General features: G+C 49.9%; 2 protein-coding genes across 2 annotated transcripts in view; both read left to right on the top strand.

The window, feature by feature from the left end:
• Nucleotides 1–1244, top strand: part of il17a/f2 (interleukin 17a/f2) — a gene marked incomplete at both ends in the record, with an annotated part of 1617 nt that extends 373 nt beyond the window's left edge. The window contains one exon of the mRNA XM_083920945.1: nt 1010–1244. Within this exon, the coding sequence (XP_083777071.1) occupies nt 1010–1244 (235 nt within the window). The remainder of the gene's footprint in view (nt 1–1009) is intronic.
• Nucleotides 1245–6113: 4869 nt separating this feature from the next.
• Nucleotides 6114–8586, top strand: LOC310947733 (membrane progestin receptor beta-like; the record flags this gene model as incomplete). The annotated part of the gene is made up of 5 exons (XM_083914652.1): nt 6114–6398; nt 6481–6593; nt 7064–7220; nt 7294–7509; nt 8275–8586. The coding sequence occupies 5 exons, from the start codon at nt 6114–6116 to the stop codon at nt 8584–8586; spliced, it is 1083 nt and encodes a 360-aa protein (XP_083770778.1).
• Nucleotides 8587–13934: the final 5348 nt, after the last annotated feature.

Below are 13934 nucleotides of genomic sequence, written 5' to 3' on the forward strand. Positions count from 1 at the left end.
GTGAAATTTAAAAACACTTAAAGTGACTGAACCTGAACCTGAACCTGAACCTGACTCTGAACCTGAACCTGAACCTGAACCTGAACCTGAACCTGAACCTGAACCACCTGAACCTGAACCTGACCCTGAAACACCTGAACCTGAACCTGAACCTGAACCTGAACCTGACCCTGAAACACCTGAACCTGAACCTGAACCTGAACCTGAACCTGACCCTGAAACACCTGAACCTGAACCTGAACCTGAACCACCTGAACCTGAACCACCTGAACCTGAACCTGACCCTGAAACACCTGAACCTGAACCTGAACCTGAACCTGAACCACCTGATGCTGACCCTGAACCACCTGACTCTGACCCTGATCCACCTGAACCACCTGACTCTGACCCTGATCCACCTGAACCACCTGACTCTGACCCTGATCCACCTGAACCACCTGAACCTGAACCACCTGAACCTGAACCACCTGACTCTGAACCTGAACCACCTGACCCTGAACCTGAACCACCTGACTCTGACCCTGATCCACCTGACTCTGACCCTGATCCACCTGAACCACCTGACTCTGACCCTGATCCACCTGACTCTGACCCTAATCCACCTGAACCACCTGACTCTGACCCTGAACCACCTGAACCTGAATCTGAACCACCTGACTCTGAACCTGAACCTGAACAACCTGAACCTGAACTTTAACCTAAACCACTTGAACCTGAATCCGAACCTGAACCACCTGAATCTGAACCTGAACCACCTGAACCTGAACCTGAACCTGAATCTGAACCTGAACCACCTGACTCTGAACCTGAACCACCTGACTCTGAAAATGAACCACTTGAACCTGAACCACCTGAACCTGACCCTGACCCTAAACCTGACCCTGACCCTGAACCTGAACCTAAACCTGAACCTGAACCTGAACCTGAACCTGAATAGAAAGACACAAAAACATGAGATTCACAGAAAATAAACTGCATTATAGTTTTTATTGTTGACGTCTCTGTTCAGGTCCACCACAGTGAAGAACCGGATCCCCTCGACCCTCTGGGAGGCCGAGTGCAGCGGCGGCTCCTGTACTGGTCCTGACGCCGGACGGGGGGACACACGGGGCCTGAACTCGGTCCCCATCTACCAGAGCGTCCTGGTCCTGACCCGGCAGGACGGAGGACGCTGCTACACCGCGTCCTACCGCTCTGTGGCTGTCGGGTGCACCTGCGTCTGGGCCACAACCAACCAGGACTGAGCCTGAACCACCTGAACCTGACCCTGAACCACCTGAACCTGAACCTGACCCTGAACCACCTGAACCAACCTGATCCACCTGAATCTGAACCTGACCCTGAACCTGATCCACCTGAATCTGAACCTGATCCACCTGAATCTGAACCTGAACCACCTGAATCTGAACCTGAACCACCTGAATCTGAACCTGACCCTGAACGACCTGAACCAACCTGATCCACCTGAATCTGACCCTGAACCTGAACCACCTGAATCTGAACCTGATCCACCTGAATCTGAACCTGATCCACCTGAATCTGAACCTGAACCACCTGGATCTGAACCTGAACCTGATCCACCTGAATCTGAAACACCTGAATCTTGACCCTGGACCACCTGAATCTGAACCTGACCCTGAACCTCCTAAATCTGAACCTGAACCACCTGAACCACCTGAACCTGAACTACCTGAATCTGAACCTGAACCACCTGAATCTGAACCTGAACCACCTGAACCACCTGAACCTGAACCACCTGAACCTGAACTACCTGAATCTGAACCTGATCCACCTGAATCTGAACCTGAACCACCTGAATCTGAACCTGAACCACCTGAATCTGAACCTGACCCTGAACCACCTGAACCAACCTGATCCACCTGAATCTGACCCTGAACCTGAACCTGAACCACCTGAATCTGAACCTGAACCACCTGAATCTGAACCTGATCCACCTGAATCTGAACCTGATCCACCTGAATCTGAACCTGAACCACCTGGATCTGAACCTGAACCTGATCCACCTGAATCTGAAACACCTGAATCTGAACCTGACCCTGAACCTCCTAAATCTGAACCTGAACCACCTGAATCTGAACCTGAACCACCTGAACCTGAACCTGATCCACCTGAACCACCTGAACCTGAACTACCTGAATCTGAACCTGAACCACCTGAATCTGAACCTGAACCACCTGAACCACCTGAACCTGAACCACCTGAACCTGAACTACCTGAATCTGAACCTGATCCACCTGAATCTGAACCTGAACCACCTGAATCTGAACCTGAACCACCTGAATCTGAACCTGACCCTGAACCACCTGAACCAACCTGATCCACCTGAATCTGACCCTGAACCTGAACCTGAACCACCTGAATCTGAACCTGAACCACCTGAATCTGAACCTGATCCACCTGAATCTGAACCTGAACCACCTGAACCTGAACCTGATCCACCTGAATCTGAACCTGATCCACCTGAATCTGAACCTGATCCACCTGAATCTGAACCTGAACCTTAACCTCCTAAATCTGAACCTGAACCACCTGAACCCCCTGAATCACCTGATCCTGAAACACCTGAACCTGAACCACGTGAACCACCTGAACCCGAACCTGAACCACCTGAACCTGAACCAACCTGAACCACCTGAACCTGAACCACCTGAACCACCTGAACCTGAACCACCTGAACCTGAACTCGAACTCAAACCTGAACCTGAACCTGAACCTGAACCACCTGAACCTGAACTCGAACTCAAACCTGAACCTGAACCTGAACCTGAACCTGAACTCAAACCTGAACCTGAACCAAAAGCTTGGAACAGACTCAAAAGGGGCTGATTTCATATTTCTGGATTTAACTGTGATCAATAAAATAATAAAGTAATAAAGTAATAAAATAATAAAATAATAAAGTAATAAAATAATAAAGTAATAAAATAATAAAATAACTCTCTTTCACATTTTTCCTAAACTCTAAATGCACAAACACACAAAACAGTAACTCCATCATCTAAACTCCAACTTTTACTTTTCAAAATAAAAGAACACTGTAAAGCCGGGGGGTCAGAGTGATCCAGGGTCGCTGTGGCTGCAGGTTTCACTCCAACCAATCAAAAACACAACTGGTCCAACAAACCACCTGTGTGACGACAGTTCAGGTGATGCATGAGTCGAGTCAGGTGTGTTCTTGGTTGGGTGGAAGAAAACCTGCAGCCACAGCGACTCTTTACTGGGTCACTTAAGGGTCTGGTCTTAAGGGTCTGGTCTTAAGGGTCTGGTCTTAAGGGTCTGGTCTTAGAGGTAGGGCGCAGAGACGCAGTCAACGGCTAACTTAGCGTTAGCATTGTAGCAACCGTTAGCTGGAAAACTGCCGTTACATTGGTGCTAACGGCGCTACATTGTTCAGTGTGTGTCAGCGTGTGAGTGTTAGTGTGGGTCAGTGTGTGTGTGTGTGTGTGTGTGTGTGTGTGTGTGTGTGTGTGTGTGTGTGTGTGTGTGTGTGTGTGCGCGCGCGTGTGTGTGTGTGTGTGTGTGTGTGTGTGTGTGTGTGTGTGTGTGTGTGTGTGTGTGTGTGTGTGTGTGTGTGTGTGTGTGTGTGTGTGTGTGTGTGTGTGTGTGTGTGTGTGTGTGTGTGTGTGTGTGTGTGTGTGTGTGTGTGTGTGTGTGTGGAGACAGTTCAGGTGATCAAGTCGAGTCAGGTGTGTTCTTGATTAGTTGGAATGAAAACCTGCAGCCACAGCGACTCTTTACTGGATCACTTAAGGGTCTGGTCTTAAGGGTCTGGTCTTAAGGGTCTGGTCTTAAGGGTCTGGTCTTAAGGGTCTGGTCTCGGGTCTGGTCTTAAGGGTCTGGTCTTAAGGGTCTGGTCTTAAGGGTCTGGTCTTAAGGGTCTGGTCTTAAGGGTCTGGTCTCGGGTCTGGTCTTAAGGGTCTGGTCTTAAGGGTCTGGTCTTAAGGGTCTGGTCTTAAGGGTCTGGTCTTAGAGGTCTGGTCTTAAGGGTCTGGTCTTAAGGGTCTGGTCTTAAGGGTCTGGTCTTAAGGGTCTGGTCTCGGGTCTGGTCTTAAGGGTCTGGTCTTAAGGGTCTGGTCTTAGAGGTCTGGTCTTAAGGGTCTGGTCTTAAGGGTCTGGTCTCGGGTCTGGTCTTAAGGGTCTGGTCTTAAGGGTCTGGTCTTAGAGGTCTGGTCTTAAGGGTCTGGTCTTAAGGGTCTGGTCTCGGGTCTGGTCTTAAGGGTCTGGTCTTAAGGGTCTGGTCTCGGGTCTGGTCTTAAGGGTCTGGTCTTAGAGGTCTGGTCTTAAGGGTCTGGTCTTAAGGGTCTGGTCTCGGGTCTGGTCTTAAGGGTCTGGTCTTAAGGGTCTGGTCTTAAGGGTCTGGTCTCGGGTCTGGTCTTAAGAGTCTGGTCTTAAGGGTCTGGTCTTAGAGGTCTGGTCTCGGGTCTGGTCTTAAGGGTCTGGTCTTAAGGGCCTGGTCTTAAGGGTCTGGTCTTAAGGGTCTGGTCTTAAGGGTCTGGTCTTAGAGGTCGGGCGCAGAGACGCAGTCAACGGCTAACTTAGCGTTAGCATTGTAGCAACCGTTAGCTGGTAAACTGCTGTTACATTGGTGCTAACGGCGCTACATTGTTCAGTGTGTGTCAGCGTGTTTAGTGTGTCACTAACAGTTAGTGTGTGTGTGTGTGTGTGTGTGTGTGTGTGTGTGTGTGTGTGTGTGTGTGTGTGTGTGTGTGTGTGTGTGTGTGTGTGTGTGTGTGTGTGTGTGTGTGTGTGTGTGTGTGTGTGTGTGTGTGTGTTGAGTCTCATGACATCTGAAATTCTCTGCAGAGAAAAAACTCATTCAGACTGAAATCAGCTCTAATTAGCTGCAAACAAGAACGTGTGTGTGTGTGTGTGTGTGTGTGTGTGTGTGTGTGTGTGTGTGTGTGTGTGTGTGTGTGTGTGTGTGTGTGTGTGTGTGTGTGTGTGTGTGTGTGTGTGTGTGTGTGTGTGTGTGTGTGTGTGTGTGTGTGTGTGTGTGTGTGTGTGCGCGTGTGTGTGTGTGTGCGAGAATACTCTGAGCAGCTGGACGGAGCAGCTCCTGAATAAAGTCAAACTCTCTCAGGTAGGTGTGTGTGCGTGCGTGTGTGTGTGTGTGTGTGTGTGTGTGTGTGTGTAGGTATGTGTGTGACCTCTGACCCCCTGAGTGTCCGTCGTGCTTCTGTTTTGTTCTGGTTTAAATCCATAATTCACGTAATTGGCTTTGTACTGTCGGCACTTACATTTTTATTGGTTATTGAACTTCTGTTTTGTTCATCAGCGTTACGTAACACCCTTTCAAAATAAGACTTCCTGTCGGAGCCTCGTGTTCCCGTTGTTTGAACAGATGTGAGTTTTTAAAAACATCATAATTGACCTTTGACCTTTTTCTTCTCAGTCAAACTGAGCAAAGAGCTGATCCTGATCGCTCACACCTTCGGACGTTGTTTCTGTTTTGTTTCGAGCGTTTGGACCCGGAAATCTTATTTTGAAAGGGTGTAACGTCACACTGAACAGACGGGTAGAGATCCTGACTATAGCTGATGTAGCGTGAGTAATATACGTACTAACGTGCACTTAGATCCACTAACGCGTACATGACACCAGAGAAAGTCAGAAAACACACAGACTTCATTGATTCTTAGCAAGTCTTTGTTGCATAGTGTGTCATCACTAAAAAGATGCAAAATGAGTAAAAATAGATGCAAAACACCACAAAAAGATGCAAAATGACTAAAGATAGATGCAAAACCAGCACAAAAAGATGCTAAATGACTAAAAATAGATGCAAAACCACCACAAAAAGATGCAAAATGACTAAAAATAGATGCAAAACCAGCACAAAAAGATGCAAAATGACTAAAAATAGATGCAAAACCACCACAAAAAGATACAAAATGACTAAAAATAGATGCAAAACCAGCACAAAAAGATGCAAAATGACTAAAAATAGATGCAAAACCACCACAAAAGATGAAAAATGACTAAAAATAGATGCAAAATGAGCAAAATATATAATATTATAAATAATAATAATAATAATCTGCTTCATCCTTTCAGCACAGAACAACCAGCCGTACTGAGGATCGTCTTCCATCATGCCCCAGGTGTCGCTGGCCCCTCCCCCGCTGTGCCCCCCCTCCCTCCCTCTGCTGGACCACCTCCTCCCCTCCCTCCCGGCCACGGTCCGACACGTGGACGTCCCCCCTCTGTTTCGGGAGCGCTTCATCCTGTCAGGGTATCGCCCCGCCGGCCTGTCGTGGCGCTCGTACGTCCTCAGCCTCTTCCAGGTCCACAACCAGACCCTGAGCGTGTGGAGCCACCTGCTGGCCGCCGTCTGCGTGGCGCTGAGGTTCACCGTGTTCACCATCTTCCAAGGAGGGGTACGTGAGCGTTCCGGTCCTGAGCGGTGTGCTGTTTGAATGCGTCCTCCTCCTGTCTGACCTTTGACCTCCTCTGAATCAGGGGGTTCTGGGTTTTCGGCTGCAGGGTCCTGAAGGTCAGGGGTTTTCTGTGGACGCCACCTCGCTGCCTCTGGTCCTGTATGTTTCCTCCGCCGTCACGTGCCTGAGCTGCAGGTGAGCCACCGACAAAGCTGTGCATCCTGTGTTCTGGTTCTCAGGGCGCCCTCCCACTGTGAGTCCGTCCCGTGCCCCGTGCTTTAGGGTCCTTGTCCCCCCCTCCAGGCCCGTTTGTACTCACACTACCTGGGCCTCGGAGAATGCTTCTTGCTGCCTATACGTCATCACGCCGTAACACGTCACACGCATTGATGACGTCATGGCCTCGTGCTCGTACACGTGCAAACGTGCTTTACTAAAGCCCACCTCTCCCAAACGGGCCGTGGACGGCAAGCGTGCCGCTCCTAGACGTGGTACGGTTGCACTCACACTGGTCAAAGGAACCAGACTTTAGCCGTGACACGTGCTGGGGCACGGGACGGAGGCACAGTGGGAGTGCGCCCTCATACTTCATCCCCTGCTTTTAGGATGTGGAATGACTGTGCGTTAACTATTCTCTCTCTCTCTTCTGTTGAGTTGTGTCGCAGCGCTGCGGCCCACCTGCTGCAGTCCCACTCAGAACAGTCTCATTACTCCATGTTCTTCCTGGACTCCGTGGGCGCGGCCGTGTACCAGTACGGCTGCGCTCTGGCTCTCAGCCTGTACAGCGCCGACAGCGTCTGGACGCAGAGCGCGCTGGGACAGGTCTGTGAGCGTGTGATGCTTCCGTACTTTAGCGGATGCGTTCAGATGCACTCATGATGTCATTTCCTCGCAGGTCTTCCTGCCGGCCGCCGCCCTCCTCGCCTGGCTCTCCTGCACCACCTGCTGTTACGCCAAGCTTCGTTTCCGGCGTCCGTACTCGCTCCGCGCGAAGCTCTGCCAGGTGATGCCGATGGGCGTGGCCTACCTGCTGGTTATCACCCCGGTCGCACACCGCCTCGCCTCCGGCAGCTGGACGAGCAACTCTGCGCTGCTGCTGCACTTCCTGCAGGTGGAGCTCTTCACTCACCGTCAGTTTAGAGACTTTAGTCAGGACCTAAATATAAGATCTTAAAGGTTGAATGTGTAGAATGAACAGAACAGCTCCATCTAGAGTCTCCAGATCGTCGTCTCAACAACAAAAAAGAAGTCCAGCAGTGGGGTTGCCAGGTTGGTCGGACCCGGCCCAGTAGCTCCAGGAGACCGGAGTCTGTTTGAGCCTGTTTGAACCCGTCCCCTCCAGAAAACCACAGCATCAAAACAAGGATTAGAGGAGTTTGACTGACAGTTAGCGTTAGCGTTAGCCGTTAGCGTTAGCCGTTAGCGTTAGCCGTTCCAGCTAAGTGCAGATGAAAGTGATGTTAGCATCCAGGAGCAGCGTAGCCATGTGGGCGTGCGTTTGAATGGCGTTCCTCTCCTTTCTCTCAGTCCATGGAGTGAATGCTCGGCCTATAGTGACTCTGGTTGTTGCCCGTCTCCGCTCACTCAGCTGCTGGGACAAAGAACGCCCCCTTCACTGAGGCTCCCAAGCAGCTGCACGATTGGCTAACTCCATTTCACCCAGTGCCAGCCTACAGTAGCTGCACCCAACAACAGGCAACCCTGGCAACCAGCAACGACCAACGCTATTGGCTGCTGCCATGGAAACACAACTGGACAGAAAGTCAAACATTTAAAATATTAATTTAGACTAAATATAGTTTTTAATAAAGATTCAACCTTTAAGTAGAATAAGAATAATTTTGCGTTGAGCAGATTTCCATCACTCCTCCTGCAGGTGGTGCTGTTCCTGCTCTCCGCCTTCTTCTTCTCTTGCCCCGTGCCCGAGCGCTTCTCGCCCGGCCGCTTCGACATCCTCGGCCACGCCCACCAGCTCTCCCACGTCCTGCTGTCGCTCGGCACGCTGGCCCAGCAGGAGGCGCTGCTCCAGGACTTCCTGTGGCGGCGGGCGGCGCTGGTCAGGGAGCCGGGAGAGGAGCGCCTCCTGCTGGCCTGCGCCTCCTTCCCCTGCCTGACGCTCTGCTGCGGGATGACGGCGCTCGCCATGAGGAGGCGAGCACGAGCTCAGCTGATGAGAGAGCAGAGATAGTGTGTGTGTGTGTGTGTGTGTGTGTGTGTGTGTGTGTGTGTGTGTGTGTGTGTGTGTGTGTGTGTGTGTGTGTGTGTGTGTGTGTGTGTGTGTGTGTGTGTCTGTGTGTGTGTGTGTCTGTGTCTGTGTGTGTCTGTGAGTCTGTGTGTGTGTCTGCGTGTGCGTGCGTGTGTGTGCGTGTGTGTGTGTGTTGTGTGTGTGTGTTTGTGTGTGTGTGTGTGTGTGTGTGTGTGTGTGTGTGTGTGTGTGTGTGTGTGTGTGTGTGTGAAGGCTCCTTGGGGCAGAATGTTCCGGATTTTCTGGTTTCTGCTGTTTTACATTTCACACCGAACACATTTCAACACTTAAATGCACCCGATATTAATGTGTAACACTTTAATGCAGGTGTGTGTGTCTGTCTGTCTGTCTGTCTGTCTGTCTGTCTGTCTGTCTGTGTGTGTGTGTGTGTGTGTGTGTGTGTGTGTGTGTGTGTGTGGGCTCCTCTGGGTCCTGCAGAGTGAACGGATTCTCCTGAGACACTTTTGTTTTGTTTTTGTTTTTCCTCTTAATATTTGTTATAATCAGAACCTGAAAAATATAAAAACTGAAGGCCCCCTCCCACTGTGCCTCCGTACCGTGCCCCAGCACGTGTCACAGCTAAAGTCTGGTTCCTTTGACCAGTGTGAGTGCAACCGTACCACGTCTAGGAGCGGCACGCTTGCCGTCCACGGCCCGTTTGGGAGAGGTGGGCTTTAGTAAAGCACGTTTGCACGTGTACGAGCACGAGCGTGCGCACGTGTACGAGCACGAGGCCTACGGCGGTTCTGAGGTCATTTCCTGTGCGCCTGTTGGGACGTAGAGAAAAGAAGGAGGGACCATGCGCGGACATTTCAAACAATGGCGGTGAAAGGTTCACGTTGGTGTGATGCGGAGGTGGAGTGTTTACTGCAGATTTGGTCGATGAAAAGATTCAAAAACAGTCGACAAGACGCACAAAAACTCCGAGGTCTACGGAAAGATCTGGAAACAAAGCCACGCATCGCCATGACGTCATCAATGCGTGTGACGTGTTACGGCGTGATGACGTATAGGCAGCAAGAAGCATTCTCCGAGGCCCAGGTAGTGTGAGTACAAACGGGCCTGGAGGGGGGGACAAGGACCCTAAAGCACGGGGCAGTGGGACGGAGGCACAGTGGGAGGGCGCCCTGAGTGTTGTACAGGAACAGGAAGTTCCTTTATGAAAGAAAAGACCGTCACATGGAGACGACAGGTTTAGTTTCATCACCAAATAAAAAGATTTATTCCAATAAATCCATTTTTTAATCTCGGTTGTTCAGTTTTTCCACCTCTGCTGTTTTTCATGCACAGAGAAAAGTGACACACAACAATAAAACACTTAAAATCTCTTTTATATTCACCAATAATATTTATTAATATGCAAAGACAGATAGATTATTGCATTATAAGGTGAAAAGTGAATCTGTGACGTCAGCAGTGATAAATATTCATCTTCACATGAATTCATCTTGTTTTGAATTTGCATTTTTTAAGTTTGTGTTAAGAGCATTTTGTCTATTTTGTCATTTTTGTGCTGGTTAAGGTTTCAACCATGATTGTTAATTATAGCGTGTGGATTATAGCGTATTAGGGACGACATGGTTGTGTAGGGGTTAGCACTGTCGCCTTACAGCGAGAGGGTTCCTGGTTTGAATCCCTTCTGTGTGGAGTTTGCATGTTGTCCCCGTGTCTGCGTGGGTTTTCTCCGGGTTCTCCGGTTTCCTCCCACAGTCCAAAGACGTGCAGGTACGGAGGCACAGTGGGAGGGCGCCCTAAGGTACTTTTTGCAGCCTGGTCTCACTAAAAGGCGTGTGAATGACACGCTATTTCTCTTAAGCCATCTCGCGTATAATTACAACGCATGTCCTGTTTTTTGCGTGTCATTTCACGCCATGTAGTCTCAATTGACTTGTATTGTGCAGAGATGGCGTTGTCATTTCACGCACAAATGTCATTGAGGGAGAACCCACGTGTTCGTATTTCTCCGCTACTTTCCGGAGAAATACGAAGTGGTGGAGCTTCCTGTCAGAGGGTTGTTTTTAAATCAATATTTCATGTGAAGGATGGCAGAAATAACGGGCGTGAAATGCCCTAACCCTAACCCTAACCCTGACCCTAACCTCTAACCCCTACCCCCAACCCCTAACCCTAACCCTAACCCCTGACCCTAACCCCTAACCCCTAACCCCCAACCCCCAACCCCTAACCCTAACCCCTAACCCTAACCCTAACCCTAACCCTAACCCTAACCCTGACCCCTAACCCTAACCCTAACACTAACCCCGGGGAACTACGGGCGTTAAATGACACGCGAAAAGCTTAATATGCGTAGACATGCACGCGAAAAGTCATGCAAGTCATGAAAAGTGGCGTGCTATTTATACGCCCTCCCATGAGATCAGGTTGCTTTTTGTAATACACATTTTTAAATGCAACAATATCAGCACATCATCTCCACCAATACACCACAGTGTCTTTATCTGTGCTCTATTCACTTGGACCTGGAGTCAGGAGTCGGTCCTGTCCGTCCCTCCTCTCTCCCTCTGGTGTGAGTTTGTGTTTCCCTGCATGTGTCTCCTCTCTCCCTGCATGTGTCTCCTCTCTGTGTGTTTGTTGTCCAGGTCCTGTAGGCGTGTCCTCTCAGCTGCAGCCTGTTACTCTGATCACCTGAGGAGCATAAAGACCCAGAGCTGACAGGAATGCAGCACCGGACCGTTTGTACCCTTCCCCTGGTAAACTCTTCGTCTGGTTGTCTCCCGTTTCTCGTTCCTTCTGGTTTTTGCTCCTCGTGGATGTTTGTGAATCTTTGTTACTTTCTGTCGTTCCCTCGTTTCCCTCGACCGTCTCGTCTTTGGTTCTTGATCCCTGCAGTTATTTCACGTGTGTCTGTCGTTTATATTACATATTAGTTTGTACTTTTACCCCGTGTCCGTGTCTGCGTTTGGGTCCTGTCCCTTTGTTGTTCCTGCACCGTTCATGACTCCACCAGAGAACGGCTCTGAAGGCTTTGGTTGTTAGAAACCATGTCGGCTGTTCTGTTTGGCTTTTCCCTGCGTCGCTCTCATCAGTGTCACCGGTTGGTTTCCATGTGAGCGGTTGTATCACGTCCGTAAAGATGACGAACAATCATATGCAAGGATGTTTGATAAGGCCACGCCTCCTGAAATCACTTTTCTAAGGAGCGATCCAAGTTGGACGAGTGAAGCAGGACGAACCGAATTCATCTGGGAGTTCAAGAGTCGGGTTAGGTCTCCGGTGGTTCTGGATGGTGGTTCTGGCTCCATGTGACTTCCACTGTTTGTAGCCTTTCATCCACAAGTTACAGCAGCCGTTGCTCCTTAAACCAGAGTCTCACCTGGATCCAGATGTGAGTCAGTGCGTCAGACGGTTACATTCATGTTTTTAATGTCACATGGATGGACATGGATATTTATCCAGCAGGATATTTGTACCCAAGTCATTCATTCATTCATTCATCTTCAGTCTCTTGTCCCTGTCGGGGTCACGGGGGGGCTGGAGTCGATCCCAGCTGACATCGGGCGTGAGGCGGGGTCCACCCTGGACAGGACGCCAGTTTATCACAGGACACATAGAGATGAACAGAGACAGACAACCATTCACACCTACGGGTGATTTAGAGTCATCAATGAGCCTCTCATTTCATCTCATCTTCAGCCTCTGATCCTGGATCAGGTCTCAGGGCGCAGCAGCTCCAGCAGGGACCCCAAACTTCCCTTTCCCGGGCCACATTAACCAGCTCTAACTGGGGGATCCTGAGGCGTTCCCAGGCCAGTGTGGAGATCTAATCTCTCCACCTGGTCCTGGGTCTTCCCCGAGGCCTCCTCCCAGCTGGACGTGCCTGGAACACCTCCCTAGGGAGGCGCCCAGGGTTCATCCTTACCAGATGATCCTGAACCACCTCAACTGGCTCCTTTCAACGCAAAGGAGCAGCAGCAATGAACCTACTGATGATTCTTGTTGTTGCCTCTCAGCATCATCACTACTCTACCTGTCCACCAGGTGTCCTCAGACTCTGTCTTCTGTCGTGCAGAGAGGTGAAACACATCGACACGTGCGGAGCCTCTGGGTCTCTGAGGAGTGAGTGAACGTGTGTGTCTGAGGACGTGGTCGCTCCCTCAGCCTCTGCACGCCGCGCTCTGCCGCTCAAGCGTTCAGTGACGGTTGAAGTGTTTTGGGTGGAGCCGCTGATAAAACTGCAGTTTCAGTTTGAGCTGCAGTGAGATTATCAGCCGCAGCTGTGTGTGTGTCAGAGGAACCGCCAACACACACACACACACACACACACACACACACGCACTCATGCACACACACACACACACACCACGCACGCACACGCACACACACCACAACACACACGCACACGCACGCACACACTTGTTTTTTAACAAATGGATAATTAATAAAAATAATACACACATGAATGAATCAATTAAAAATGAATTAATAAAACAATAAATACATTTAAAATGAAACATAAATAAATAATTAAAGTAGTCACGAGTGTGTGTGTGTGTGTGTGTGTGTGTGTGTGTGTGTGTGTGTGTGTGTGTGTGTGTGTGTGTGTGTGTGTGTGTGTGTGTGTGTGTGTGTGTGTGTGTGTGTGTGTGTGTGTGTGTGTGTGTGTGTGTGTGTGTGTGTGTGTGTGTGTGTGTGTGTGTGTGTGTGTGTGTGTGTGTGTGTGTGTGTGTGTGTGTAGCCCAGTGTTTGCTCAGTGTGAGTGAGTAAACCTCGAGCAGGAACACTTTGTCAGATGAGCTGGCAGCTGTCTGCAGCAGGTAAGCTCCAAACACACTTTATTATAAATATCATATTTTCTCGACATGTTTGATCCAAACTGGAGTCCGAGGCCTCGTGAACGTCTAAATATTAAACGTATGTGATGAGATCAGTTATTATGAACACGGTGTGAGTCTTTGTTACACTGATCTGACATGAGACGAACAACGACGCGTGGATTTTATGCCTTTGGGACGTCCTCAAAGCAAGTTCAGCCCAGAGCAACAGGACCTGGTTCTGTGTCAGGAAGACGTTTCACCTCTCATCCAAGAGGCTTCATCAGTTCATGTACGCATCTGACCAGGACCAGGACCAGGACCAGGCTGGGACTGGACCAACTATCTGGTGTGGAGATCCAGGTCTTTAACCTCTCACAGGCCGATGATGTCACTGGAACCCTTTGGTCTCCGTCGTTAGAGTGACAGTCGTTGTTGGATGTATGTTTGGACTTTGTTAGTGCTGGTCCAGTCCCAGCCTGGTCCTGGTCCAGTTGTTGGTGAGTGTCTGGACTTTGT

This window comes from Echiichthys vipera (assembly GCF_963691815.1).
Source record: "Echiichthys vipera genome assembly, chromosome: 1".
In the NCBI taxonomy this organism is placed as follows: Eukaryota; Metazoa; Chordata; class Actinopteri; order Perciformes; family Trachinidae; genus Echiichthys; species Echiichthys vipera.